At 46.1% G+C, this 27211-nt stretch overlaps 1 protein-coding gene across 3 annotated transcripts in view; it reads left to right on the top strand.

Annotated features, from left to right (window-relative positions):
* The window catches only part of CSNK1G1 (casein kinase 1 gamma 1), a 93316-nt gene that overhangs the window by 46699 nt on the left and 19406 nt on the right, over positions 1-27211 (top strand). For all 3 annotated transcript variants that reach the window (XM_088063022.1, XM_005521337.3, XM_014251160.2), the window contains exons 5-6: positions 4142-4211; positions 21776-21927. In XM_088063022.1, coding sequence (XP_087919148.1) covers positions 4142-4211; positions 21776-21927 — 222 coding nt within the window. The remainder of the gene's footprint in view (positions 1-4141; positions 4212-21775; positions 21928-27211) is intronic.

Genomic DNA, 27211 nt, shown 5'->3' with positions numbered 1-27211 from the left:
AAGCAAGTTTTTCAATCTGGGCTCAGTGCTGCTCTCAGTGCTCCCCTCAGCTGGGAATGATTGCTAAAACTAAGGTAAGTCTTAAAAGCACTAAAAGCAGGGGAAAAAAACCAGCCTTCAACCTGCTGGAGGTTTTTGGTACCTAAAGGATCTGTAGCTGCCTTAGAGCAGATGTTCCTCTGCCCAGGTGCCAGTGAAGGGCACTGGTTGGTAGTGCCCTTGTCACCTCCTGCCACTCCGTGGCTCAGGCTTTCCCTTAGAGACTCCAGGAATTCTCCAGTTGTCAGGATGTGTGGTTAGGAGCATGGCACTGTGCAACCTGGTGGTCCCTGCTTTTGGAGACAGGAAGAAGGGTGTTCCTTTGATTAAAATTCCCTGGGGGAGCAGGGCACAGTTCGGTCTGGTGATACTGAGAGACTGCAGATGCAACATGTAAAACAAGATCCCATTTGGTGAAGGTCAGTCTTTCCTCTGGCTGCCTTGTGTTGCAGAGAAGATACAGTCTCATCATCTGTGGAATCTGGGGGATGGGGAACTCCCTAACTTGTAGCTCTTACGCATTTATAAACTCACAGCCTAGTAGTTTGTGTTTAATCCTTAACTTTTCCTGTCTGTAAACTCAGACTTTCATCAGTCCCTTGGGGTTTCAGATTCGATATCTTCACCTGATGTGCTGAGTTCTCATGCAGACACTCTTTAAACATAATCCAAACCCTAAAATCTGAAATTAAAGTTGTGGTGCTGATTTGATACTACAGCAAACCCCCCAGTTTGCCCAGTTGATGCTATCTGGAAAAATGACAGGAATCACTCTGGTGACAGAAAATCAGGGCAGATGTGGTGCATTAATTGTGATCATGATCGAGTGCCTCAGATTCCATATCTCTGGCATTCCCCTTATGATGTGCAGTAGATGAAAAATAATTACAGCTTTGCAGGAGGGACTTCTTTTCACACAAGTGTCAGAAGATGTTCCCTAAAGTAAATAAATAAATGCCTTTGGAGGAATTCAGAAGCCTGGTATCCCAGACAAGTTTGGGTTTCCTTGTAGCGACACCAAGGGCACCTCCCACTATCCCAGGTTGCTGCAAGACCCATCCAACCTGGCTTTGGACACTTGCAGGGATGGGGCTGCCACAGCTGCTCTGGACAACCTGTGCCAGGGTCTCACCACCCTCACAGAGAAGGATTTCTTCTCAACATCCCATCTAACCCTGTCTTCTGGCAGTGGGAAGCCATTCCCCCTTGTTGTGGCACTCCAGACCTTGTCCCCAGTCCCTCTCCAGCTCTCCTGGAGCCTCTTTGGGCACTGGAAGGGGCTCTGAGGTTTCCCTGGAGCCTTCTCCTCTCCAGGTGAGCACCCCCAGCTCTCCCAGCTTGGCTCCATAGGAGATACCCTTGATATGGATGCACATCAGAAAGAGTTGTTGCTTTTAGGCCATAGAAAATGTGCTGTATACACAGACAAGTGTTTTCTTGAGGCAATAATGCTTCTAATTTGCTTCCAAAGATAATACCACAAAGTTGTTGCATTGGAAACTATAAGGTAAAACACAGCTGTACTAGTCCAAAGGGTGCTTTTTTCTCCCAAAAAAGTGGCTGCAGTGACATCTCTCAGTAACCTGAAGTTTTTCTATATGGCAGGACTCAATGGCATTTCCTCATGGCTCCCTCAGTCTGACCTGTTTCTCTGGTCACATTCTTTCTTCATTTTTCTTACTATTTTTTTTTCCCCAAATAACTGTTCAAGCAGTTACTCTGCAACACTCTCCAGTTTCATTTGCTCTCTTGCGATCCAGGCTTTAAAATCTCAGGTTCTCCTTGTGTGAAGGGGCTGGAATTGCCATCCAATGGCCATCCAGGTGTCCTATATGTGCTCTGTTCTGGAGAAGTTTAAGGAGGGAACAGTAGGAGAAAGGGGGGTCTAATCTTAGACAAAACTCTACAGGAGAAAGAATGACTCAGTCTCCTCAGCAGCAAATACACTTCTCTTACATGCAGGCTTAACTGCTATTTTCTTTATCCTTCAAATAATTTGTGGATTAGTGGTGGAGTAGCTGTAAGATTTACTTACAGGCAACATTTTCTTTTATCTTCATTGTTGGACTGAGTCAAAGCACTGCTTCAAGTCCTTGAAGCTGTGAGATCGCCTTCTACCACTGCAGCCCTGCTGTCTCAGCTATTCCTGCCTCCTATCACAGAGCTGGGAAATGAAGGAATTGTGTGATGGGTACCAAGAGCCTATCAGAAAGTGCTGAAAAATTCCATGCTAATGCCTCGTGGTTTCTTTTTGGGACTGAGGCTATACCTTGGAAAACTGCTGGCAGTGTTGATTTGTGTGGTGTCATTGTGTAGCTCCTGGTCTTGCTCTTCAGCTGACTTACTTGGTATGGGGCATCTGGTTTATTCTTCTGGGGGTTTTCAAAGCTGCACTGTCCACAGTAGGAATTTCTTCCCTGGGAGAAGCCAGCCTGGTGCCATCCAGCTGCAGTCAGAGCACGAGTACCGGGTCATCCCCTCGCAGCAGTGATGATGCTGTTGGTTCGAGCTGTGGATTTTCTCCATTAGGCTGTAGCAATTCAGTTATTTTTACTACAAACATAAAATCTGCCATCATCCCTAAGCCCTTGGCCTACAGGACAACCATCTGTGCTGGTATGATCTTCTCAGAAGCTGCCATGACTCTGGCAAGTGTCCAGAGCTCTGGCTCCAGCAACTCCTGATGCAGAAGTGGCTCAGGGCTGCCTCCCCTGATTTTGTCAGCATCATGTCCTGCTACATCAATCCTTCCCCTTTACATGTTTGGATAAATAAACTACTCCCTGAACACACTGAGTTCCTGTTGCCATGAATCCCTGTGCTCTGCAGGTGTCTGTAGACTCTCCCTCAAGCCACCAGCAACAATTATCTTAATTTAAATGTGACTTACATAAGAAACTTGTTTGTGTGTTGCTTTGTATTTGCCTTCAGTGCAGGTTCAGTTTTTCCTCCAGAATATTTTTTTACATTGTTTGCTGAGTATTTAATCATATTTGTCTTCTGGAGCTTTAAAACATCAGGAATTTGGTGACCTTGGAAGCCTTTTCCTACCTGAATAATTCTGTGATTAAGTTGAGAAGTAACCAGGAGCATTCATTCCCCTTGCTGGGAAATGGATGGGATGACCTGAACTGATGAGGAACAGCTTGGCTGCAAGTCAAATTGCCTGAATTCCTGTACAGAATTCCTTCTCCACACTTAGAAAGAAGTCTTGACTGTGGAGTTCACACCCAGTGTGGACATCAGTCTTACAGTGCAAGACTATAGGTCAACAAAAATTGAGGCCAGTATTAACTCCTGTCTCCAGGCTGACTGGGCAGTTGGTGAACCCACATCCACGCCTATCCCAAGTGCACACTTTTATCGCAAATGTAATTACTCCAGTCTCTTAATCCTCTCCATATTAACTTTATATTTTTAGAACCTCTGTAATCTTGCAAGTTAATGCCCTGATGGATCATAGGCATTAAGTCTTGTATGTGAAGCGCGGATGAGTAACAGCTGATAAATGGGATGGTTTGGGTGCATTGCAGACTTAGCCATTTTATTTTTTTGTATTTTGTGGATAAAAATAGAGTATTATTGAGTGTTTCAAGATATTTGACTGACACTTGCCACAAGAAGGGGGAGACTTCTTCGTTTTTCCCAGCTGTCTGGCTGCACCGTGGTGCTTGCTGTGAGTGACTGTGGTCTGATCTAAAACACACTTGTATGACTCAACATTTTTCAAAAATACAGACCAGCAAAAGCGCTGTGGGCAATCACAGTGCCCACAGAGTGACCTGGGACTTGAGCTTTTGCAACCTTGGCTTCCCTCTGCCAATGTCCAGGGTCGTTCTTCAAGGATCTTCAAGGAGCTTTGTGGAATGATTCTTGAATTTCGCTGCAATGAGTGAGCTTTGTATTTAAATGAGATTATTTTCCCTCCAGAGAGCAAATCTTACTGCTTTTTGTTCTTTTCTCATTTAAATGACATGTAATGGTGAAGTCTGTTGTTAGGAGTTCAATCTGGGGTGTTTTAATTATGCACAAACCTTCAAGTATAGGAGAGAACTTCTTTTGGTCAAACTGATTTTAAACAGTTTATTTATTTCTGTTCTAGGAACCAATTAAATCTCGGGCACCACAGCTTCACTTAGAATACAGATTTTATAAACAACTTGGAAGTGCGGGTGAGTAAACCCTACCCTAAGCTAATCAAAAGTTTTATTAGATTTCTTTAATAAAGGGATTTCTTTATTAAATCAAACACCACCATAGTATTTGTTGTGGAACTCTGACTTGAACTTAGGGATCTGGGCCAATTCCTTTTAGCCTCACACAAGTTTTGGAAGCGATTTGGTGAGAATGGGATCATAATGATGATATTGGATAATTGTGTGGACCTCAAACCTCGAGTTCATGAGGATTCACTGGTATGGAAATACCCCTGTTAGTATATTTGTAAAACATGGGAATTGTCAAAGGATGGAAAGTTACTTGTATATAGAACAACACCTCTTTGGTAGGTGATCCAAAGTCTTTAAACCTAGTAAACTCTTTTCATTTTTCTTGTTAAATTATAAGAGTGTCCACAAGCCTCATGGCTCCTCTATGCAACCATAATCTAAGCAAATAGGAGAAAAATAGAGCAGGATCAGCCAAAGGTGGAATGTTTTATACATTGTTTTCTGGCAGTCTCTGATTTCCCTGATGCAGAATTTGAGTTGTGTCTAACAGTGTTTGGGTTTTTCTTCCCTGAAATTATGGTTGTTTTTTAAGCCTGAGGAGCCTTTTAGCATGTGCTGTTTCCCATGCCAAGGATTTCCTCAGCCTTATGCAGGGTGTTCCACTGCTCAAGGTGAAGTCTCTGTGAAGCAGCAACCTTCTCTGCTCTTTCTGTGCCTTGATCATGTATTGACTTTGGGTTTTGACAAGTTTCTTACGTTATTGTAGTTCTTCTATACTTCTGATTTTATTTTTCCTGAATGGACCCAGCTTCCACTTGCAGAGGATGTCTGATGGACATCAAGAAGTACTTTGGTAATAATATATTACCAAAATACTAAGTTGAACTTCCTGCTGAGTTCTGTTAGCACTTGTGATTTCTGGGACACCACAGCCCACATGTCTTGTGATACATTAATGAATCCCAGTCTGCTTTTTCTACACCACTTGGCTTTCTTCAATTAAAAGGAGTGGCTTTTTTTTGGTCAGATTAAGTATTTTTAGGTTTTCTCCTGTTCCTAAAGAAATTTAAGCTTTCCATCCTGTAGTACTTGCTCACTCAGAGCATTCATAGAATTGTGGAATGGGTTGGGTTGGAAGGGGCCTTAAAGCCTATCTCACTTCACCCCCTGCCATGGGCTGGGACACCTCCCACTAGCCCAGGTTGCTCCAAGCCCCATCCAGCCTGGCCTTGGATCCTTCCAGGGATGGGCCAGCCACATCTGCTCTGGGCAACCTGTGCCAGGGCCTCACCATCCTCACAGGGAGAAATTGGTTCCTAGTGTTTAGTCTGTTGGAGCATTTGTCAAGGGAATGTTGAGAAGCCTCCTGAACAACCTGACTCTGTTTCTCTCTGTGTGCTCCCACGGGTGTCACACACCCAGCTCTGATGAGCTGTTGGATGCCTTTAGAAGCTCTTGTGCTGCAGTTTTGCTAAAACGACTGGAAATCGGCTCAGACTTGATTGGAGGATGTGAACCACAGTTCTGGATTCACCATGAAACCTGGAATCCAAACAAAACAAATTTTGGTGGGGTTGGGCTGCCAGGAGTAGGGAGGTGCAATTTGCTGCCTGCACCAGGGATTAGGGCAAGAGTGTCTGGCTGGAAAAACAGAGAAATAAATGCCAATGTTGGGGAAATAGAGGGGTTTGTTCTCAATGATGTTGCTAGCGCCAGGCTCCCCACAATGGTCCTTGCTCTGTAACTGCTCAGTCAGCCAGGCTGGAGCTTCCAGTAGGGATGTCTGGTTACTTGGAATTGTCGTACACTTGCCAAACAAAGACTAGAAGTGTCCGAACACATGGTGTGCATGACTCAGAGAGAACAACAGTAGCGTTGCATGTGACATTCTGCTCAATAAATTAGCCAATGAATCCTGCCAAATGACGTGGCTGGCTGCAGCTCCCACCACTAGCTGAAGGAGGGAGAGCAGAGGGAGCCTGGTTGTGGCACCACAGGAGCCACCTCGTCCCCTTGGCAGCCCAGCGGCCACATTCAACCGCATGTGCAGCCAGATGGTCCCAGTGAGCTCTGAGATGCCAAAATTGTCATCACCTGCAGCTTTGGGAGAAAAATGGGGGTTTTTTTCCTAATAAGAAAAGTTTTAATGGTGATTTCCTTCTTCGATGTTCACAACAAACATTTTTAAATGTGTTACTCTTGGGTAATAGTCAGAGGAAAACTTAGGCTGGAAGGGACCGACCTACTTGGCCAACGCCTGAAGGATGTATGTGGGCATCAATTACCTCCTTCACTTGACATCATCAAAAACTTGTGAAAATAGTCTTTTTTTCCTTTTCCTAAGCTATTCAGTCAAGTTTTGTATTTCCCTTAGTGCAGTTGGACAGAGTAGCAAATAGCTCGGTAATTCAGAAGCTGAATCCTGAGATGAGCTTCCATGTGAGATGTTTCCACATGGACAGAGGATGTGATAACTGCCTCTTCCCTTAGCAGTGACTGTGTGGCTCCACGTGCTCCATCAGCTTTGATGTTCCAAGACTTTCTGACAGGCACTGAAGTTGCATCTAGTTTCTCTGCCTGCCACATGGCTCGGATGAGGATCCCTAGTCAGCTTGGATTAGCGAAGGAGCAGACTGGATTTCATGTGTCTCAGACATCTTAAGATGCTTCACACTAGATTAAGTGATAGAGCAGGGAGAAGTTTCTCATAGGGATCTAAACTGTAGGAATGTGGCTCTTCCTGGTGCTTCTCAGAACAGCTCAATACTTGATGGATGGGTCCAGTGGATTCAGAGGAAGTCCTGAGTCAGGAGTTACCAGCTAGTAGATGTCTCTGATGGATGTGCTGCTTTGGATATTTGATACTGTCTCTGATGTTTTAGTGCCTCCTTGTTTTAGGGAAACTAACAGCTCCCCTGTAATTCCCTTCCTCTAACTGGAGGAATGTTTGTGCATAGAAATGGATTTTCATTATTATTTCTTGAACTTTTCTCCCCGTAGAACTCAAGCAACGCCCTGATGCACAGTGACCATCTGTTAGCTGCTTCTTTCTCGCTGTGGAATTAAATATTTAATAACCTAAAATAGTGTCTGAGCGCTTTACCTTCATGTCAGCAGGAAAACAAAACAGGAAAGCGTGGGCATGGAGTCAGAGACCTGATGGTCAGTCCATAGGGTGTCTCAGGAAAGGGCATCTTTTCTTTAGGAAATGTAACTCAGGTTTTAGGTAGTCTGGGATATGATCCATTTGCTCACCGAGGTAATTGAAGTAGTTTTAATAATCCCTGTGCAAATTAGTGCAAAACTCTCATCAGTCCTCTAATGCCAGTGTTGTACTGAACCATTTAACGATTAGGTTTTGTCCTAAAAGCCACATGAGCTTGCACCAGCATCCTGGCCTGAGCTATCCCCTGGGTCTTGCTTTACTGGTGGTGGCACAGTCAGCCCTGATGGCAGCACCTCCCTGAGCACAAATATGTGTAGCACAGTCAAAGTGTGATAAGTTGTTCCCCAAAATTACCTCTTCCTCTATGACCCTCCTTGAGGACAGGCTGTACCAGGTGTTCCTTCCTCCTAAAGGCTGGTTCCTTGGCTCCTGGGCTTCTCCTTGCTCTGATGCTTCATACAGCTGCTTGAATCCACTGCTTCCATACTTTGGGGACAAGAGGACCTCCCTTGACTTTTTGCATCTCTAAGTGCTGCCAGAAGCGGTTCAATTCTCCAACATGTTTCTGGTATTGGATAAGTATGTCATTTGACATATGAGTGTTTTTGACATTTGATGTCATTTGACAATGAGCTCATTGACTATGAGCACGTCATTTGTCCCCTGTATTTGAATTTTGTGGAATAAATTGAGTTACTTATCCATGGTCAAACAGACCCAACTCCTAGCTCCTGGAATGGTTCAACTTCTGCGGCAGGACAGAGCTTTGGCTTTGCTTGAACTGCCCCCTGCACAGGAGCAGCATCCCAGGACCCTCCTGCTTGGTTTGGGATGAGTAAAAGCAACTGCTGTTCCCATGGCTTGCAGGAGTCCTGCAGCATCTGGGTCCTGCTGGTGGCACAGCAGGGTCTCACTGATTCCATTGGCTCTGTCCCGTGGGCTCAGTTTGCTTGTGGATAACAGGAATGGTCTTTTTGTTTTGAGGCTGATTCCAGATTAGAAGAATCTGATCTATTCAGGAGCTGCTGGAACAAGTGCAGAGGAGCACACAGAAATGTTTCAGGGGCTGGAGCCCCTCTGCTCTGGAGCCAGGCTGGGAGAGGTGGGAGTGCTGAGAGAGGAGAGAAGGCTCCAGGGAGAGCTCACAGCCCCTGCCAGTGCCTAAAGGGGCTCCAGGAGAGCTGCAGAGGATTTGGTGCAAGGGCCTGGAGTGCCAGGACAAGGGGGAATGGCTTCCAATTGCCAGATGGCAGGGATACATGGGATATTGGGAAGGAATTCTTCCCTGTGAGGGTGGTGATGAGGCCCTGGCATAGGTTGTCCCATCCCTGTAAGTGTGCAAGGCCAAGTTGGATGGGGCTTAGAGCAAGCTGGTCTAGTGGAAGGTGTCCCTTGTGAGGGCCAGCAGCTGGCCTGGAGGCCTCACAGTCATAGGCAGCCCTGGCTATAGCTCAGCCAGCCTGTGCCAGTAAGGGAAAGAAAGAAACATCTCTGTGAAGAAGGCACTGAGAAGCCAAGAGCTTGAAATGCAAACAGACACCAGCCAATCCCTGACAAGCATGAACACAGGCAGCTGTTGGTGCCAGTCAGCTGGGTGGTAACCAAATTTCAGCCAATTAGGATCAACCATGCAGGTTTTTGAAAACCCTATAAAAAGGAGCTGTGCTCCACAGAATTCGCTATTTCCATGTGAACTTGGGAGCGTCAGGTCACATCTGTGTCAACTGAGACAGTCCCTGCCCATGGCAGGGGGTGAGATGACATGGATTGAGATGGATGAGGTCTCCTCCAACCCAAACCGTTCTGGGATTTGTTACCACATTTCAAGGCGCCTCTGGTGTCTCTCCCCATTGAGGCCGTATGTGATCCCTTCCTGTAAGCATCACCTTTGGAAGGCAAAATGGAGCACTGGCTGCATGAAGCCAATGCTCAAGTTTCCACATAGTGCCAGCTCTGCCTGTGCACATCGTGTGCAGAAGTCATGAATTTTTGATTCAGTAGTAGTTTATTTTTATATCAGCTGGCAGATGAGTCACACTTCCCCCACCCTTCACAGTCCCACCTTGGCACATGTGATTCATTCAGGCACGTGCATTGAGTTCTGTGCCATGGCTCTGTAGCCAGTGGTCGTTCCCAGCATGGGCAGGTAACACAAGTGGATGTCGGACGTCATGAGCCTCCACAGAGGCGTGGTGGGTAGCAGAGGAGGAGTCTGATACGCTGGAGAATCCCAGGAAACCGAGATCTCTGCTGTCCCCAGCCCACGCAGTGGATGAGTCACAGTGTAGGAGCAGAATGTTCTGAGTCAGGGAGGAGTATGTCAGTACATATAGAATATTGACGGATTCTGTGGTTTTGTTTTAATTCCTGCTCTGTAAACAAGTTCACCTCTAATGAAGTATGGAGTCTGTGTGTTTACTTCAGGACCTCTCTGTGTTGCACAACTCGCCAGAGCGAAGCAGTCTGTTTACTTGTCAGGAGGTAGGACTGAGGGAAATGAAGGTGGTATAAATAACCAAGCCTTTGCATAGTCTAGTCAATATTTGCATATATATTCCTCAGTGTGGCTGAGCTGTCTGCTATCCGTGCTGCCTATGGAGTTCTCCTGTCGGGATTGCCTGCACTGAGCACCTTTTTCTGTGCTGTTCTTGCTTTACCCACACACACTTTATATGTATTGGTGTGCTTTATGAAGAAATTCTTTCCATGCCAGTTGCACAATGCTGTCATTCACATGGCAATTATGGGTCATTTTGGTGAAGCTTGTTGCAGGATGGATGTAAACAAGCCTCCTTGGTGGAGCTGCCAACACCAGGATTTTACAGGGAGGTCATTGTGCGCAACACTCTTCCCCAAGGGAGCGGCAGTAACTCGAGGCCATGTGAGGGAGGGTTAGTGCAAGAGGTCCCCACCCTCGTTTAATTAAGAAGTGTGAACATGCCCATTAATAGTGGTCACAGTCACTTTAATCTTCAGAATTCCCACTCATATTTGCCACCTGCATGGAAACATCGCTGTGGCCGGGAGCTGAGGCAGGTCACCCCTCAGCAGGGGGCTGTTTTGGGGGGGATGGAGCTGCTGGCTGGGGATGATCATAAAATCATAGAGTGGTTTGGATTGGAAAGCTCATCTTGTGGCTGTATGGGCAGGGACACCTTCCTGTAGACCAGCTTGCTCAGAGCTCTGTCCAGCCTGGCCTTGAATACCTTGAAGGCCAAGGATTGCCCTTCTGCACCCCAAAGTGAGTTTGGACTTGTGTGGAGCAGCACGTGTACCTGAGGTGTTTTGTGTCCTGCTTATTGTATGGAAGGGCTTGTTCATACCTGTCACACTACAACGCTCCCGATGAGCACTGCAGCCTCCTCCTTTGAATACTGGAAATATTTTAGATTGCCACTGTTCAGTGACTATAAGTATTTAATAAGTGACTCATCTGTGCAAGGTGATACAAAACTGACATCTCTTTACAAGGAGAACAGCTTTGGGACACATCTCATGTCAGTCATTCCCTACCTCAGATGCCTGCAATAGACCTGAATGTTTTAAGATGTTGGGTTAATCTTCTACCCGCGAGGAAAAACGTCTCCATTCTCAAATCCTGTGCAGAAGTGTGCCCTTGGCCATAGGTGGGAGATGTTCAGCAATGAAGATACACTGTTTTATTCTACTGAAGGCAAAAAGTGGAGACCCTCACGCTGAGCTGCATATTAAGGAATGGTGCTCAGCAGCTTCATTGTAAAGTCAAGGCAGTCCAAGGAGCTTGAACTTGAGGGATCCTGGGCTTCCAATTTGAATTGCAGAATGAAATGTAGTGGATTACTGTAAAGTGCTCAGTTAGACCCTGCTGCTTTCAGAACTGGCTTGCTGTTGATCTACAGAGAATTATGTTTCACTATTTTTCCACGTGGCCATTCCCTTGTTAGGAAGGGCTTCCTGAATGTGCACATTTCAGCATCTCAGCATCAGAAGTTTTGACTTCCTTGGGCTAAATTTAGGTTTTGTCAATTGGAAATTATCAGATGCTTTTAAAAGCAAGGCCATTAATATTTGAATATGAGATTAAGGCAGTTTCCTTGTTATAGTCAGAAAAGTCCTCATACATCTCACAGTTTTCCGGTATTTGTGGCAGTAATCACAAATCAAATGCCAGCAGCTCCAGGCAGCACATGAAGGGGAGCAGCAGGATGCTGGGAAGCTGGAAAATGCCTTTCCTGGAGACACCTTTTCTTGAAGCCTGACACGGCCATAAACCTGTAGCAGGACTCATCCAGGACATCCCAGATGCCTCACTGGGTTCTCCTTCTGGTCAGTGATGTCCACTAAGAGCAGGTTGTGGGTTGTGGGATGTGCTGTTGCTCTGAGGATCCAGCAGGGCTTGAGGAGAGCGACACACATTTAATCATTAAAGTCTGTGCTGCTTCTGGTACCTTCTAGCAAACAAAGAAATATATCTTGCTGTCTGTCAGCCCAGTGCTTGGAAACTGGAGTGCCTCAGCCATCAGAGTGGGGAAGTGAAGATCACAGAACCACAGACTGGTTTGTGTTGGTTGGGACCTTAATGCTCATCTCATTCCATTCCCTGCAATTCCACTGTCCCAGGCTGCTCCAGGTCCTGTCCAACCTGGACTTGAAACCTTCCAGGGATGGGGAGTCCCCACGATACACAATGTTTGAAGATAAACTTTGGAACTGATATTTACGTTGAATGAAAAACCCAGTTTGGCACTGAGAGCCAGGATAATTAATAAGGATTAGGAGCTGGTTGGCTGTTCTGCTTGTCCCCCTTTCCCATCCCTTCTATGAGCATTCTTCAAGCCATGGGGATGCTGCACTTAGAAACTAACTGAGATCTAAAGCTATAAAATTAGTTTTCAGTGGGGCTGCTGTGTCAGGTGTTGAGCACTGCCTTGATCCAAAGAAAGCTTTTTCCCCTTTGGAAGGTGGGTGCTGGATTTAGTGGGATCCCTTCCAATGCAGAGGCGTCCTATACACACTGGAGATTTCTGAAGTGAAACACTGAGCTGTGCCAGGGAAGTCCTGTTATGGAGGGCTGCCCACCTCCCAGACAGGCTCTCCAATGGGTTTGGAATTTGTGTTTTGGAGCTGTGCCCTGCCTGCTATTGAAAAACTTCCTCTCATTGCTAAAAGATAAGCCATAGGCTCTGCCTGAGTCTGTGATGGGTCAGGCTGGAGTTCTGAAGTTTTGTAATAATTTTTCTGTCTGAAAGTGGCAGTTTTCCTTTTGAAATTCCATTCCTACCCACTCCTACTTGGCTCTCTTAAGGTGAAACAGAGATGATATCTGGAGGTAGGATCTGATTTAGCACCTCTGAACTTCTGTTTGGCAGCAGGATCTCCTGCCATAAGAGGGAGTGGGAGGTTTTCCCTCAGGCTGGAAGGACCGTGTGGGTAACACTTTCCTACTCATGTGAAAAATCCCTTTTCCCCTCCAGTCCTACCGTAGTGATGGGACAGATGGATGCCAATCTCTTGGCTTGTTGTGGAGAGTTTATGTACATTTTATTCCTATCCATCCCTTTCTAGTTTGATGCTGCTGCAGGGGCAAACCTGCAAAAATCCACCCTCCCAGTGGGACCAGTATGAGTCTGAGTACTGGGGGCCCGAGTTGCACTCCCAGCTTTGCAGGCAGATCCCAGCACAGCTCTGGGATGACACATAGGGCTGTGCTGCTGGAAATGGCACGGGATGGGAATCTGAGCAAGGCCAAGCATCATCTTCCTCCTGAGCAGCCAAAGGTATGTGTCCAATACCACTGCTTTATCCAGCTGGATCTCACCCACTGCTTTCCCATCCCAGTTAAAAATGCTGTTGGATCCATGGCAAATCCTGCCTGTTGTATGCCAGTTTTGGCTTATGTCGCTGTGCTGTCCCGGTGAGACCGACTGCTCAGCGCTGTGAGACCCTCCCTGCATCGTCATCCTGGCAGTGCCACCCCGGTGTGCAGCTGGGGAGGAAGAGCAGGGGCCATCCAGGACTTGATGGGATCAAACCAAAATGGTTCTCTGGGCAGCAGAGCAATTTGTTTTTGCTGCTTTCATGGCATTTTTCATCTGCTCAGAAGTAGCCTCTTTCCTGGCACTGCTTCTGGAGTTGAATTTGGGTGCTCTTGTTGATTTTTCTTAAGATTATACCTGTAATGCCATTAACATGCATCACTTCATAACATAACATGTTATGCATAACATGTTCCTGAGGGGCAGTTCTGATCTCTGCTCCCTGTGACCAGGACCAGCTGGAGCTGAGGGAACAGCTGGAGCTGTGTTAGGGAGGTTTGGGTTGGATATTGGGAAGAAGTTCTTCCCTCAGAGGGGGCTGGCACTGCCCAGGCTCCCCAGGGAATGGTCACGGTCCCAAGGCTGCCAGAGCTCAGGGAGTGTTTGGACAATGCCCTCAGGCACAGGGTGGGATTGCTGGGGTGTCCTGTGCAGGGACAGAAGTTGGATTTGTTGGTCCTTGTAAGTCCCTTCCAGCACAGGATATTCCGTGGTTCTGTGAACTTCTTCTCAAAAGAAAAGAAAATTACCAAGGGGCCCATGATTTCATCTCAGCTTCTTCATTACCTAGTTCAAATGAAATGGCCCAAACCTGACACTTAACTCCCTCTCAGCAGGTAGGGCTGAGGAATTGCACAGCAAAGGAAAACTGATCAGCAACAATTTCCAATTTTTCCTTGGATTTTAATTTTTTGGGGGGGAGGGAAATTTGTTTCTCTGTTGGTTTCTTTCTTTCTATTTGGTTGTGTTTTTGTGGGTGTTCTTTAGCAGCAGAACCCCATTGGCCACACAGATGTGCTCTGGCAGAGCTCACCCAGCTGTGTGAGCTGCAGAGGAGCAGAATCACAGATTCAGGTTGGAAAAGAAGCTCTTTCAAAGCATCAAGTCCAGCCATACCCCAGCAGTGACAGGGCCACCATGAGCCCCTGTCCCCGAGTGCCACATCCATGTGGCTATTAAATCCCTCCAGGAATGTTATTGAGTGGCTCCACCACTGCCCTGGGCAGCTGTTCCAATGGTTTTCCTTCATCCTTGTCCTTGTATTGCAGGTGTGTGGGAAAAGGTAATAAGGATAGAACTTAAGCTAGAACTTTTTTGGGTGGTTTAAAATAACTCTTCTAGAATTATTTACTGCTTTTATCCTTTTCTTAAGGTGTTTTCCTATGTTCCAGCTTCTATCATCACTGGAGCAAGACATAGTGTTGGATATAAAATCCAACAGTAACATGGAGATTTGAATGTAATAGTTTCCCCCCAAGCCCTAGAAATGTGAATTCAGTCTTTTGAAACTTTCCAAAAAAGCAATTTATTGTGCTGTGCGTTATTCTTCCATGTTTGTCAAGAATTGAAACAATTTCACTTGACTGATTTAGTTGTTAGAGCTAAAAAACTGCCTGTGAATGGGTGTTTCTGGGTAAATTTCCCAGATTTTGAAAGTTTTCCTGCATTCGACCTTTCCAGATAGGGCTGATTCTCCTCCCAATCTTTTTTTACCTTTATGAATACAAATCTGAATGTCTCCTTGGTACCCCCTCTTCAAGTGCTTCTTGCTTTGTGGATGTGAAGAGTTGTTGAATGAAGTGAAGCCATGATGTCAGAAAACCACCTTGTACCACTCAAGGAAGATGAAATGCCACCCTGTTCTAATAACACAGCGATCCTGAGATTTGTTTTTCTGCAGCTGAAATAAAAATCAAATTGTTTGGATTTTTACCAGCAGCAAGAACAAATATGTTCTTCCTTCTGTCCTTCCCCAGTCTGTTTTTCTGCTGTTCCTTTTCCTGTACCTTCTCTTTTTGTAGACTCAGACACTACTAAAATGAAACAAAACACAGAAGGGATTAAATACATCCTGAGATAAGCTGGAGTGAGGCTTGGAGTCCACATGGAACTCCTTGGATATAGCAGTAGCTCTGGCTCCTCACAGCTCATACACAGCTGTTGTACCGTTACATGTCTGGTGTCATCTCTTCCCGTGAAAAGCTCTGCTTTCTCTGCCATCATCAGGGGAGAAGGTGTTGATCCAATACCTTCCTGGCTTTGCCATCCCTGGAAATGTTCAAGGCCAGGTTGGATGGGTCTTGGAGCAACCTGCTCTACTGGAAGGTGTCCCTGCCCATGGCAGCTTTGAGGTCCCTTCCAGCTTCTGATGTTCTCCTTTGAGTTATTTCCTCTTTAGTTCAGAGAGCGTTTGAGCTGCACCTTTTCCACATCTAAGGCCAGGAGTAGGGCCTTGCTCTGCCTCTCCTCCTCCTCCTCACCCACCAATGGGCTAAAGCAAAGAAATTCCTGCTAGGCAGTGGTGCAAGAGCATTCAGCATTTTCTAGGAGCAATGATTTCTTGCCCAGACGAAGCAGGGCAAAGCCGCTGTGAACAGCTGACCGCAGAGCCGAGCGTCTGCCAGCAGGAGGATGTTCGGGGACAGGAGATGTGCGAGGGGCTCTGGACAGGTCTGGCTGCTCTGTTCTGGTGAGTGGGAAACAACTAAAGGTAAATTGTGGCCTCTCAAGACACAGTATCAGAGCTCAGGAGAGCAAGGAAATTATTTGGGAGCTTTACAGGCTGGAAGCACTCATAGCATGGCGGTCATCTCTGGATCACCATCGGAGCTGCCACCGTGCCGGCCATCCTCCGGCTCCTCCAGCCCTGCTTCTCCATACAGATCTTTCTGTGTGTGCCTGTTGGATCAGAACACTATTTTTAGGCTCTTTCCTTAATCTTATGCCAGCTGAAGGTTTGTGAAGCCTAGGAGTGCTTGGTGAGATTGTGGCAGACCTTTTCCACCACCTCTTTTTCCACCTGCAGGTGAGCTGGTGCTGGAGTCACAAATTGCATTTTCTGCTTGTTTTCCTTCACATCTCAATTGCTGTTTCTCAAACAAGAGAAAAAACTCTCAATCACCCAAAATCTCTGTCCTTCCCTTAGCTCCTATAGGTAAGATTGGAGGTGAAGGGCTGCATTATAAAGCTTTTGCAGCTGTACTTGCAAGGAAGATATCTCTGAAAGGCATCCAATCAAATATATGAAAGACCCTTAGGACAAAGTTATTCCCACTAACAAGCCAAATCTCAACTTTTCTCCCATCTTTCTATTTTTGAAGCAAACTAGTCCAAAATCTGAAGGGCAGGATGAGTCTTTTTACTTCCAGCTCACAGAAATTACATGGGACACATTTGAAGAGGTTAAAAGCTGAGATCTTGGCCCAGTCAATGTTGATCACAAATCTTCTCCTTCAGCCAGGATTTTATTCCGATTTGAAAATTAAGAGAAGGGTAGATCCTCATTAGTGTAATCAGCTTAAATGGGTTGACTACTCTAAAGCAATTTGTTTAATTTGTTTGGAACATGTTTAATTTTAGCTATAGATATGCAGCCCTCTCACAGTTGCTATTTATGGTGTTCATCGTGTAATTTTGTGTTCTGTGAAAAAATTTTGTGAAAATAAACTTTCTGCTCTGAATGAGAATTTTATGACAATCTACAGCACATTCATCAGAGCCTCTTTAAAACCACCCAGAACTTTGTGTGCACTGATGCCTCTGGTGTGTGTCTGCATCTTTTGCAGTGAGAAAGAGTTCTTGCTGCCCACACAGAGTGTGGGTTTGTATCAAGCATCAGCCCTTTGCTGGGCCTTTGATTGCTCCCCGCTCCCTCTGTCTGTGGGTGTGGAATTTGGGGTCCTTCAGAAGTGTCTCCCCCCTGCAACAGAGATCAAAACCTGCATGAAGAGACAGTCTGAATTCTTCTTTAATTCTTGAAATTGAAGACATCAGCGTCTCTATTTGGCTACACCTCATCAAAGGGCAGTGGAAAACAACTCCCCATGGGAGCAAAAACCATGGGTGGGTCAGAAACTACCAGTATTGATGACAAGCTCTGGATGTTTCCTGGTGATTTGCTGTATGGGGATGTGGCACTTGTCCTTCCATTGATGTAGATGCCACGTGCATCTTCCTGCACTTGCTCCCTCATTTCTCCTTGGGTGTATTTTACTTGCTGTTGATGAGGTTTATTCATAGCCTCTCGTGATACTCACACAGAGCCTCAGGGCAGGCGCTCTTCCAGTGCAAGTGGGCTCTGCTTCCTGTGCCTTCCATGAAGGGCAGGTGCTGCAATCTCTGATTTCCCTTGGGCATAACCCTAGACTGGCATCTCTTCCCATTGCCATTTCTTAACAGTCCTGGAAATGGCTTTGGAATGTGTGTGTGCCTGAACTAATGTGGTTTTTTGCAGTATGTTGGATGTCTGAGGAGTTTTGTGGCCATTAGTCACGCTGTAAAACACAGCAGCAAGATAACATTACTGGAATCATCCAGGACACTTGATCTTGTGATGGAAGTTTCTGAAAAGTGTTCCGGGTGTTAATCCAGCCCAGATGAAGCCCTCTGGAAGAGAAGGGATTCTGCTCCTTGTTACTGCTGCCATCCTTGTGTTCGAGCTCAAGCCAAGTGTTTTTTGGCTTGATCCATCATACTGCTCAGCCACAGAGTGTGAGGAAGGATGAGAAAGTCCCTTTTGGTGGCAGCCCAGGAGCAGTGAGAGTTCAGCATTCCCAGAAAGCCAAGGCCAGTGTCGGGAGTGTGGGGGAATCAAAGATTTGGGTTTTTGGCTTTGATGTCTGCATTTGCTCTCATTCCAGCAGTGATGCTTTAATCTACAAAATGCTTTGCTAGGTTTTCACTGTGCTCAGCTTGAATTTCTTCCAAGACATCACTGCTGAAATAGCAGAATTTGCCTGTGGATTCCAGTGCAGCAATCAGTCTGTGTTTATTGGGGTGATAAACTTCCTGTGAGAGTGAGGGTGGAGTGGGCCTTTTCCATGTAGCTGAGCCAAATCACTCAGCAGCAAGACCAAAGCCGTTAAGGAAATTGAGATGATTTCTGCTTGCAGCAGTCTCTGCTGTAATAAACTGGTTTTTCTCCAAAGGAGAACCTGCACATATCATGCTTGTATTTTCTTCCCTTAGTGTATTGCTCTTGTTTGATACCATGGAGAAATTCCTAGTTCTGATGTGGTTTCATGCATTAATTGCATTAAGCAGATCATGGTTTGTACTTTGAGTGTTGAGTTTGTACCTTTGAAGCCTCAGTATGAGACTCTGCTCTGCTGGTGGCTTTTCATCCCACAGTCTCTGAATTCAGAGCTGCTCACCTATAGCATGACACCGTGGCTTTGTGTGACCTTTCCAGTCCTCTCCCAGTGCGATTACTCTCCATTAAAAACCTCAACTCCAACTGCCAAGGCAAAAAAGTCCTTTTTCCTCCATCAATCTCTTTAGCTGCCAACATCCTTCTTAAGTATTTACGGATCTGCTGGTGATATTTATGGAGTTCTTGTGGTTCACTGGAACAACGGACTCAGCACCAGGACACGATGCTTTTCACTGAAACAGCCAAGCTACATCATAAATTAGGCAGATGAGACAAAATCAAATTTTATGCAGATTTTCTTAGGCTGACCCTTTTTACTGTTCAGAATGGCTCTGGAGCTGCCTGTATCACATGTTTCTTCCAGTCTTATGTGCCAACAGCCTTTAATGTGTACATTAAGTTCATCTTTCTTCTTCCCAAAAAGATGGTGAATGTTTGAGTGAGCTGAGGATGTGTTGCACCAAGTCCCTCCCAATAACTAGTGTGGATCTGGGGATCCTTGGCTTGGGCTGGGAGCTCCACAGGGCTCATCAGTGATGCTCCTTTGACCCAGGACACAGCCAGCTCTGGAAATCAGAGAGATGTTACAGCAGCTTTATCCTGGCAAAGGCAAGAGGGAAGTCCTTGACTGCAGAGCTGGCAGTCAGGGAAAACCCTCAGGGAAAAATCAAACCCTAAAAATATGCCTGAAGCCAATGATACCTCCTGTATTCTGATATTTAGGATGATTTTTTTATGTTCTTCACTGAGGCCTCACCTTGTCAGAGTTCCCACAGAAAGCAGAGCCTTCCTGAGGCTTTAACACGAAGAGGGTATTCCAAGCCCTTGGCTGTAAGCTCTGAGTAGGTAGAGCTGAAGGAATTTGGATCCCAGAGAGCACTAAGTAGTGTTGCTTCCTTTCCTACATGAAATCCTCACTTTTTGGGACTTGCTGGTTTTTATGCCCAGTAGGAAATTCATTTTATTTTCAATGCTTGCTCCTTACCGAGTGAGGCTGTGTAAAAGTTCTCATCTGCCCCTGGTCTGGGAACAGGATCCTTCACCTTCCTTAAGAGCCTTTCTGCAATTTTATTCTCCTGCATACCTTAGTTAGCAGAGTTCTAGTCCTAATTCCTTCCTCAGTTCCACTACTTGAGACTTGTAGAAATTGTGGTGGAGGTACTCATTGTCTATCTGTGTCTAGAATCTATAAAGGGCTCAGGTTTAAACTTTGCATAAAATATTCTGTTACTTTCTTATTCTTTATTATTATTCTATTATTCTCTAAAAATAGAGATGCTGATCTTGGTGTTAGAGGTGACTTTGTAGGTAAGTCCTCATCAGACTTTGCTGAAAACCCAGTGGCTCACCATGAGTCACTTCAAGAGCTGTTGCAATTATTCCAGCCTTCAGCACTAAGCTGGTGACATTAAATTGCCATTTGTGTTGATTTGGGGATATTTGAAAGCGTCCTGGAGCTGCCTGGATCATATCCCATTATTGTTTGGCTTTCTGAATTGCTTCTGCATCAAACCATCCTGTGTTCCTAGAGGACTTAATGACTGTTACTGCTTCCTAAAGCATGGAGCTCTGTTAGGAGCCTCCCAAACCTCCCAGGTTGGGTCAATTTTACATGGGACACAAAACACTGGTTAGACAGGGAATTCCTGCAATACTCTGTAATATCCCGTTAATGCATCCTGATGACAGATTCCCTGAGCATGTGAATGAATGAGATTAAAACCTTCCTCGGGTAATCTTTGTGGAACTGCACTTTGTTCTTTTGGAGCAATATTTGGGAGCACAAGTTCTGTGATATTTAAGCTTTAGTAATCTTAATGCTGGATTTGTTATGTTGTTGGCAGGTTGCAGAGGTCCCAGTTAGGGTGGATTAATGGGCTTTCCCTAAATCTGGAGTAGGACACACACTTGTTTTGTTGCTGGTGCGCTCTAGCCTGAAATGTTTCACTGCCTGAGTAGCTCACAGAGCCCACACCAAACTGTGCACCTAATTAGTTGAGTATTTTGCTATAACTAACATTGATCCAATGCAAATCCAGGTGTGTGCCTGCACTTCTTTAAAACATGCCATAAAATGAATAATCACAGTGCTTTCAGGTCCCATGCACTATAATTTATGGATCTCTGGGATAAAAGACTGCACACAAAGCAGTGCTCCCCATGCTCAGCTTTTACACTGAAATAGCAGGACTCTGTATCTTTGGGCATTCAAGCATTTTGTTTTGATATAAGACAAAGCCCTATATTTCAAAACAAAACCTTTCTGTTGTGTTTTGGAGTTGCTTATGAGGTGTAGACTGGAATTACATAGATATTTAAACATGCTACTCAGCCCAGCACTGACACTGGGACACCAAGTGCTGGTGCAGGTGCTGATTAGCAAAATGAGCAGTTGGAACTGCACTAAATTCCTCCTGTATGGGCTGCTGTGGTTTCCTTTTTGACCCAAAGGTAATTCCAGGAGTGCTGTGCAGCTCTGTGAGTCTTCCAACATCAAGGCTGTCTTTTTCCCTTTCCTTCTGATGCCTTTCAGAAAGCTGATCCACCCAAAACTCCCATGCCAGCTGAGTATCAACACTGTACTCCCACAGAGCAGTCTGTTGGGTGGGAAGATGGGCTCTGGCTCAAATGTTGATAGCTGTGTGAGTGCACATATGCTAATGACCATGATCATCTATTTTTGTGTGGTGATTGGTCAAAATTTAGAACTTTTCCCTATTTTAAAGGAAAAGGTTTTTTTTCCTTCTTACTGAGTGTAAACTTTGTGTAAGGTTGTGCTGAAAAACAAGGACTAGGTGTCATCTTTGGTGACAAAGCAGCCCTTTTTTGACCATGCTTCATTTTGTCCAGACTGTCATCTTCCTGATGGCTCCAACAAGTGCCAGCCCACATCTGGGGCTGTTCTCTGCCTGGTGTTCAGTGGAACACAGGGAACTCCGTGTCTTGTTCCCTAAATCCAAGCCTTTAAGCTGCCAAAGCTCAATGCTTTCAGGTGGTCTTGTTAATTGCTCTGAAATGCATTTGTCTGCCCAAGGATGTAGCTGAGCAGAGCCTGCACTGGTTTGCCTTTGGTTCAGTCAGAGTTTGTGCTGGAACTTACTTCCTTGCTGGGCAGCATCGGAGAGAATACTCAAGAAGTGACAATAAAACTTTGCCTAACAAAAGGTGTGCATGCAGGGGGAGGGGAATTAACTTTGTCCCATTGACTGATTCCAGTTCTTTCCTATTTTTCCAGCTGAAGGGCTCCCCCAGGTGTATTATTTCGGACCTTGTGGAAAGTACAACGCCATGGTGCTGGAGCTGCTTGGTCCGAGCTTGGAAGATCTGTTTGACCTCTGTGATAGGACGTTCACTCTGAAGACGGTGTTAATGATCGCCATTCAACTGGTGAGTGATGGGCAGGGCCCTGCCCTGGCATCTCCTTGGCTGTCCAGCCATCCCAGGGTTGGCACAGGGTAAGGGTCAGGGCTGAGAGAATCTTCTCCCATCATAGGATCACCGCGTGGTTTGAGTTGGAAGGAACCTTCAAAGATCTAATCCCACCCTCCTTGCCACAGGCAGGGACACCTTCCACTATCCCAGGGTGCTCCAAGCCCCATCCAACCTGGCCTGGAACATTTCCAGGCACGAGGCAGCCACAGCTTCTCTGGGAAACCTGTGCCAGAGCCTCACCATCCTCACATTCTTTCCAATATCCCGTCTAACCCTGTGTTCTGGCAGCAGGAAGCCATTTCCCCTTGTCCTGTCACTCCAGTCCCTTGTCCAAGGTCCCTCTTCATCTTTCTTACAAAAGAAAACTTCTGAGGTGAGAGGGACTCCTGCCTCTGAAGGGAAGGTCAAATTATGCTTATGAGAAGCTGGCTCCCTGCGCAGCAGAACCAGTGAAGCTGGATTCCTATGGACTTGTGCCCCTACAGGTCCCTGCCCCGGTACCTGCCCCAGCTCCCTCCCTCTGTTTGGACATTCCAGGAACATCACATTTCTCACCCACTCCGTGGGACACAGCACCCTCCCACACTCAGAACCTACCAGTTCTACTGGTTTGGTGCTCCTGGCTGCCCATAGACTGGAGCCTCACGGGGCAATGGGAGCTCAGCCCTCCTTAGCCAAAATACCAGCATTTGAGAGCTCTGCCTCAGTCAAAATTGGCCAAAAATTTGGTCAGTGAAATGGGTTTAAAGTACTGACACTTGGATTATAATAGTTTTATGAACAAAATCACAGAGCTTTTAATGTACCTGAAAAGGAAAGGAAATCAAGCTGGAAGGGATCGAGGCTTGGATGTGGATTTGTGTTAAAAGGGAACAATGAGAAAGCTGAACATACTAAATGCAGTGTGGAAACTTCCACCAGTCAGTGGGGACAGCCAGTCAATTTGGCTTTTCTGGTTTTCACACTGGTTTGCAGATTCTCCAGTATCTAAATACCTGCAGATCTCCAGATCTTGGATAGCTGCACCTTGGGATCACCCAGATACTCCACAGCAGAGCTGGGATTGTATATTCACACTGAAAGCTCCACAGATAGAAGCATGATAGGGAAGAGGATATGTAAGGGATGAGGAACACAATCCTTTCCAGATAAACTGAAGTTTGACACAGGAGAATCTCAAATGGAAAACTGAGGTCAGAAATGCAGAAGTTTGAACAGCACCTGTCTGGTACTAAGGCCTCCCACAGCAGAGCAGTCAAGCTCTTTGGTTTTGAATGTTTCTTTATCAATGGAAAACCAATTTATAGTATTGGCTTTGATTAAATCAAGTGGCAACAGCTGGCAAAGCCTCAGATATAGCTTGTGTGACCTTTGGAGAGAAAATGAAAATATGTAAATTCATTCCCAAGGGATTTCTGGGGAAATCAAGATTGTCACAGCCATGGCTGCTGCCTTTTGCCAAGTCCCAGGGCTGCAGCTCAGCTCTGGGCTTGGATGTTCTTCACTGGCATCACCTGTTGATCTTGTGGCCTGGCTGCAGCTCACTGGGGCACTGCTGCCAGTTGGAAAACACATGCTGAGGCTTATGCAGGGGGACAGCAAAAGCAGTCAGAAATGGAGGAGCAGATGTTCTCTGGAGGGATCAGATGCTCCTTTGGCCATGGGGAGATGTTGTAGGGCCTTCTCAGTCTCCTTGGGGAGATTACACGGAGTGTGCACATTTAAGGAGACAGATTCAGCATCTTCACGTGTGCCCCATCACCTGGCCCTGGGAAAAGTGTTTTCCAAAGGGGCTGGCACTTACTGCTCGGATGAAATGAAAACCCTTAGCTCCAGCCACAAGGCTTTAGGCAAGATTGTCCTTCTCCCACACTAAATGATTGCAGTCACTGTGTCACGGTCCAGTGTGAGACACATCAGAAAGGTAAGCTGGACTCACAAACTCCTTGGGTTCACATCCATGAATTACATTTTGTTCTTGCTTCTGATCAGCCAAGTCTGCTTAAGCTGCTGTCATTCTAACCATGGGCATTTGTCCCCTGATCTTTCTCCTCTTACTTAAGGATGATCCCCATGTCTGTCGGAGCATCCAGTCCCATGGTCAATTTTTAGCCAGAGACATCCTGGAAAGATATTTTTTAATATGTATTTCTGCTTGGCTAGTGTGAATGAGCTCAACAGGTTGCAGCATCGCAGGACTGGGGGTGGATCCTTTACAGATGTTAGAAGAAAGAGGAGTTTCTCTAGGAAAAACAAGGGCAGTGTCTCTTAGGAAGTGCCACATGGGATTACATTAGAATTCAAACATAGTTTTACATCAGGAAGGTTCTCCTGGCTGAGGGTGAGAGGGACTGGATGACAATGAGTCTTCAATAAAGACAGCCTGTTTGGGAATTGTTCAGACTCGATCTGCTTCCTCCATACTCCACATGCAGCTGAAGACATCCAGTAGATCAGATCCAGCGGGTGAAGCTCCTGAACAAAGCCAAGCTTGGCAATTAAAATGTGGTCACTATGTTATCCTTGCAGCCCATAAATTCAAGGAGAATTGTTTTTTATTCAGATTTCTGTTTTTCACTCTTGGCCAGGTCCAGCCTGTATGATGCTCACTGACAGTTTACAGCAAGCTCTGTTGTGCCACTGAAAAATACTCTGGATGTGTTCTGGACCAAGTTGTGGCAAGATGGTTTTCTATCGGTGACCATCAGAATTGTCTTTGAACAAGATTAATTTAATTCTCTGCTGATCTGACCTATATTTAAGCAGGTGATGTGTGGAGGAAGGGCTCAAATTTATCAGGAAGGTCTAGAGATGGAACTGCTGTCAGGATCAGCCTGTTAAGAGCTACCTTTCTGGGAGAAGATTTGTTATATTTGCTGCCTTGGCAGGAGGAAGGCAAATGAAAGCACAGGTTGCTTTGGCACCTGCTAAATGTCACGATATCCTCTCATTTCTCCACCGCAGCACAGGGGTCCTGCTGTGTGCCAAGGGATTCTCCCCCCTCCTAAGGGTTCCTCTGACATCTGAAATGGAGATTAATGGCTCCAAGCATGGACTCAGCTGGCCGTGGTCATGGAAATCCCTCTGTAATTCACACTCTTACGTGTACGGGAGTGTTCCCGTGCTCGCTGTTTTTCCAGCAGTAGAGCAATTCCAAGTTAGCCCCAGTTCCATGAGTGGTTTCTGTGCCCCTGAAAGAATGAATTCGGAGTGTTTGAGCCTGTAGTTCAAACCCAAAGGAGTAGGTACTGCACCTCTACATCCAGCACATTTCTGAAGCGGGAACTCTACTTCCCCTCTCCTTCAGCCACGCCATGGGTTTGATGCCGAGGTTGTGTGTGTGCTCAGGCAGGGTCTGGAAGAGAAATGCAGCCCAGACACTCCACGTCACAGCAGCCACGGGCAGGGAGAGTGTCTGTCAAGGCGAATAAAGCATGGAAGCTACTCCAGGAAACATCTTTTTGACTCAGGGAGCGTCTTTCAGCTGCCGTGGCTGAGCAAAGCTCTCCAGCATGAAGCGTCCTGGCAGGTGGAAGTAAAGAAGGAATATGAAAGACCCCACAGCAGCTATGTGTGTGTGGTGGAATCAAAAAAGGCAGGTGGAAGGAAAAAAGGCAGGAAAATAAGTACCCTTGAGTGCTGAAGCATACTGGCTCATCTGACACCTCAGCTGTCCAGGTTGTTGTCCTGCCTGCTGCAGCTTGCTCAGAGTTTTTAAAGAAGAAAAGAATGGCCCCTTTTCAGGTTCTCTAATTGCTGTTGGGATTTCAACAACTGAGCTGCTCTGGTAGCAGGAACAAATCAAATGAGCCAGTCAGGCTCTGCTTGGAAGCTTGTTATGTGTGGAGAGGCAAGGAAGCTCTTTGTTTCACTTTCAAGGGTTGCATCTTCATTTGAATTGCCTCTCAACATGGCTTTTTGTCTCACAACCTGCTGCTGTGTCCTGTAGGTGATTCAAAGTGTGAAGAATGACTGAAGAGCATCTGCTCTGCTCTGCACCAGCCAGTAATTGATTGGAAACAATGGCTGTTCGCCGTGAAACCCATTTTCTCAGCACATTGGAATCAATCACTTCGTCAAGGAGAGGGAGCAGCAGCACGTGCTGCTCCCTTCTTTGAAGAGTCTTTGAGTAAATTCTGTTTTTTAAGCCTGATTCACCTGCAGCCAGTTTTTTCCTGTCTGCTGCCCTCTCTGTAGAGCTGTTTATTTTATAAGGAGGGATGCCCCCTCCTGCCTGCTGCTTCTTTCCAAGAGGTGGAAATGCAGCAGATTTTCCTTTAAAAGAAGGTGCATGGTAAGGGCCTGGGAGTGCGATGGAGGATCACATGCTTGTGGACATTTAAAACCAGGTGTGGGTCCAAGATCTGTGAAAGGAAAGAGTGGTCTCAGTTTTCCAGCTGGGAATGTGTCTGGATTCAGTGAGAAATCCAGGAGCAGGCAGGGTCTGCCAGCCCAACGAAGTGAGCAGGGGGGTTGGATGTGGGTCCCTGCTGCTTGGCTGGGGGAGAGGGAGAGCTGGCTCAGTGACCCAGAGACTGCAGAGCTTTCTCTCCAGAATCCAGCCAGGGGGTGACCAGCTGGTGACCCTCACCCTGGATGTTCTGTCCCTTGCAGCGGCGTGGCAGTGACCTCTGGGGACTGAGGCTCCTTAGTGCAAAACTGGGACTTGGTGGGGCTTTGCAGAGGTTTAGTGGCATTGCTGGCTCACAGATACCTGGGTCAATCCCAATAGCCTTTCCAAAGAAGTATCTTGTTTAAGTTACTGTGCCCTCTGTCATGCGGGGCAGCTGTGAGCAGGACAGCCATAAACGGGGGTTCATGTGTGTTCATTTGAAACATAAAAAGGCAGTTAAAGGTAATAAATGAAATGAAATTGAAACTATTTCCAGTTGGAATCATCTCCTAAGTGCAGGACCCAAAGGAGAACTACTTGACAGCCTGTTCAGACATCACCTGCAATATGTTTGGTTTCAAAAGCAATTTTAATTATGAACTTCTGAATAAGGTGTATTGTTAGAGGCACTCCATCACCTCAGAAGTGGGGTTCCTGCCCTTTCACCTTCCCGTTCAGTCAAACTTCCAGAAAAATGTTAGTCAAAAGCTGAAAAACATTCCAGCTACTCCTAGTTGACAGCAATGAGATTAATTATTATTTTAGTCAGCTCTGAAGATCGTAAAGCTTCTGCCTGCCCAAAAATCCCCCTCTATGAGGAATCTGGCATGTCTTAGACAACATATG

Source organism: Pseudopodoces humilis, chromosome 16, assembly GCF_049639895.1.
Source record: "Pseudopodoces humilis isolate 2021_Gansu_Grassland_sample_001 chromosome 16, ASM4963989v1, whole genome shotgun sequence".
Taxonomy (NCBI): domain Eukaryota; kingdom Metazoa; phylum Chordata; class Aves; order Passeriformes; family Paridae; genus Pseudopodoces; species Pseudopodoces humilis.
This window is presented reverse-complemented; position numbering and strand designations above follow the sequence as displayed.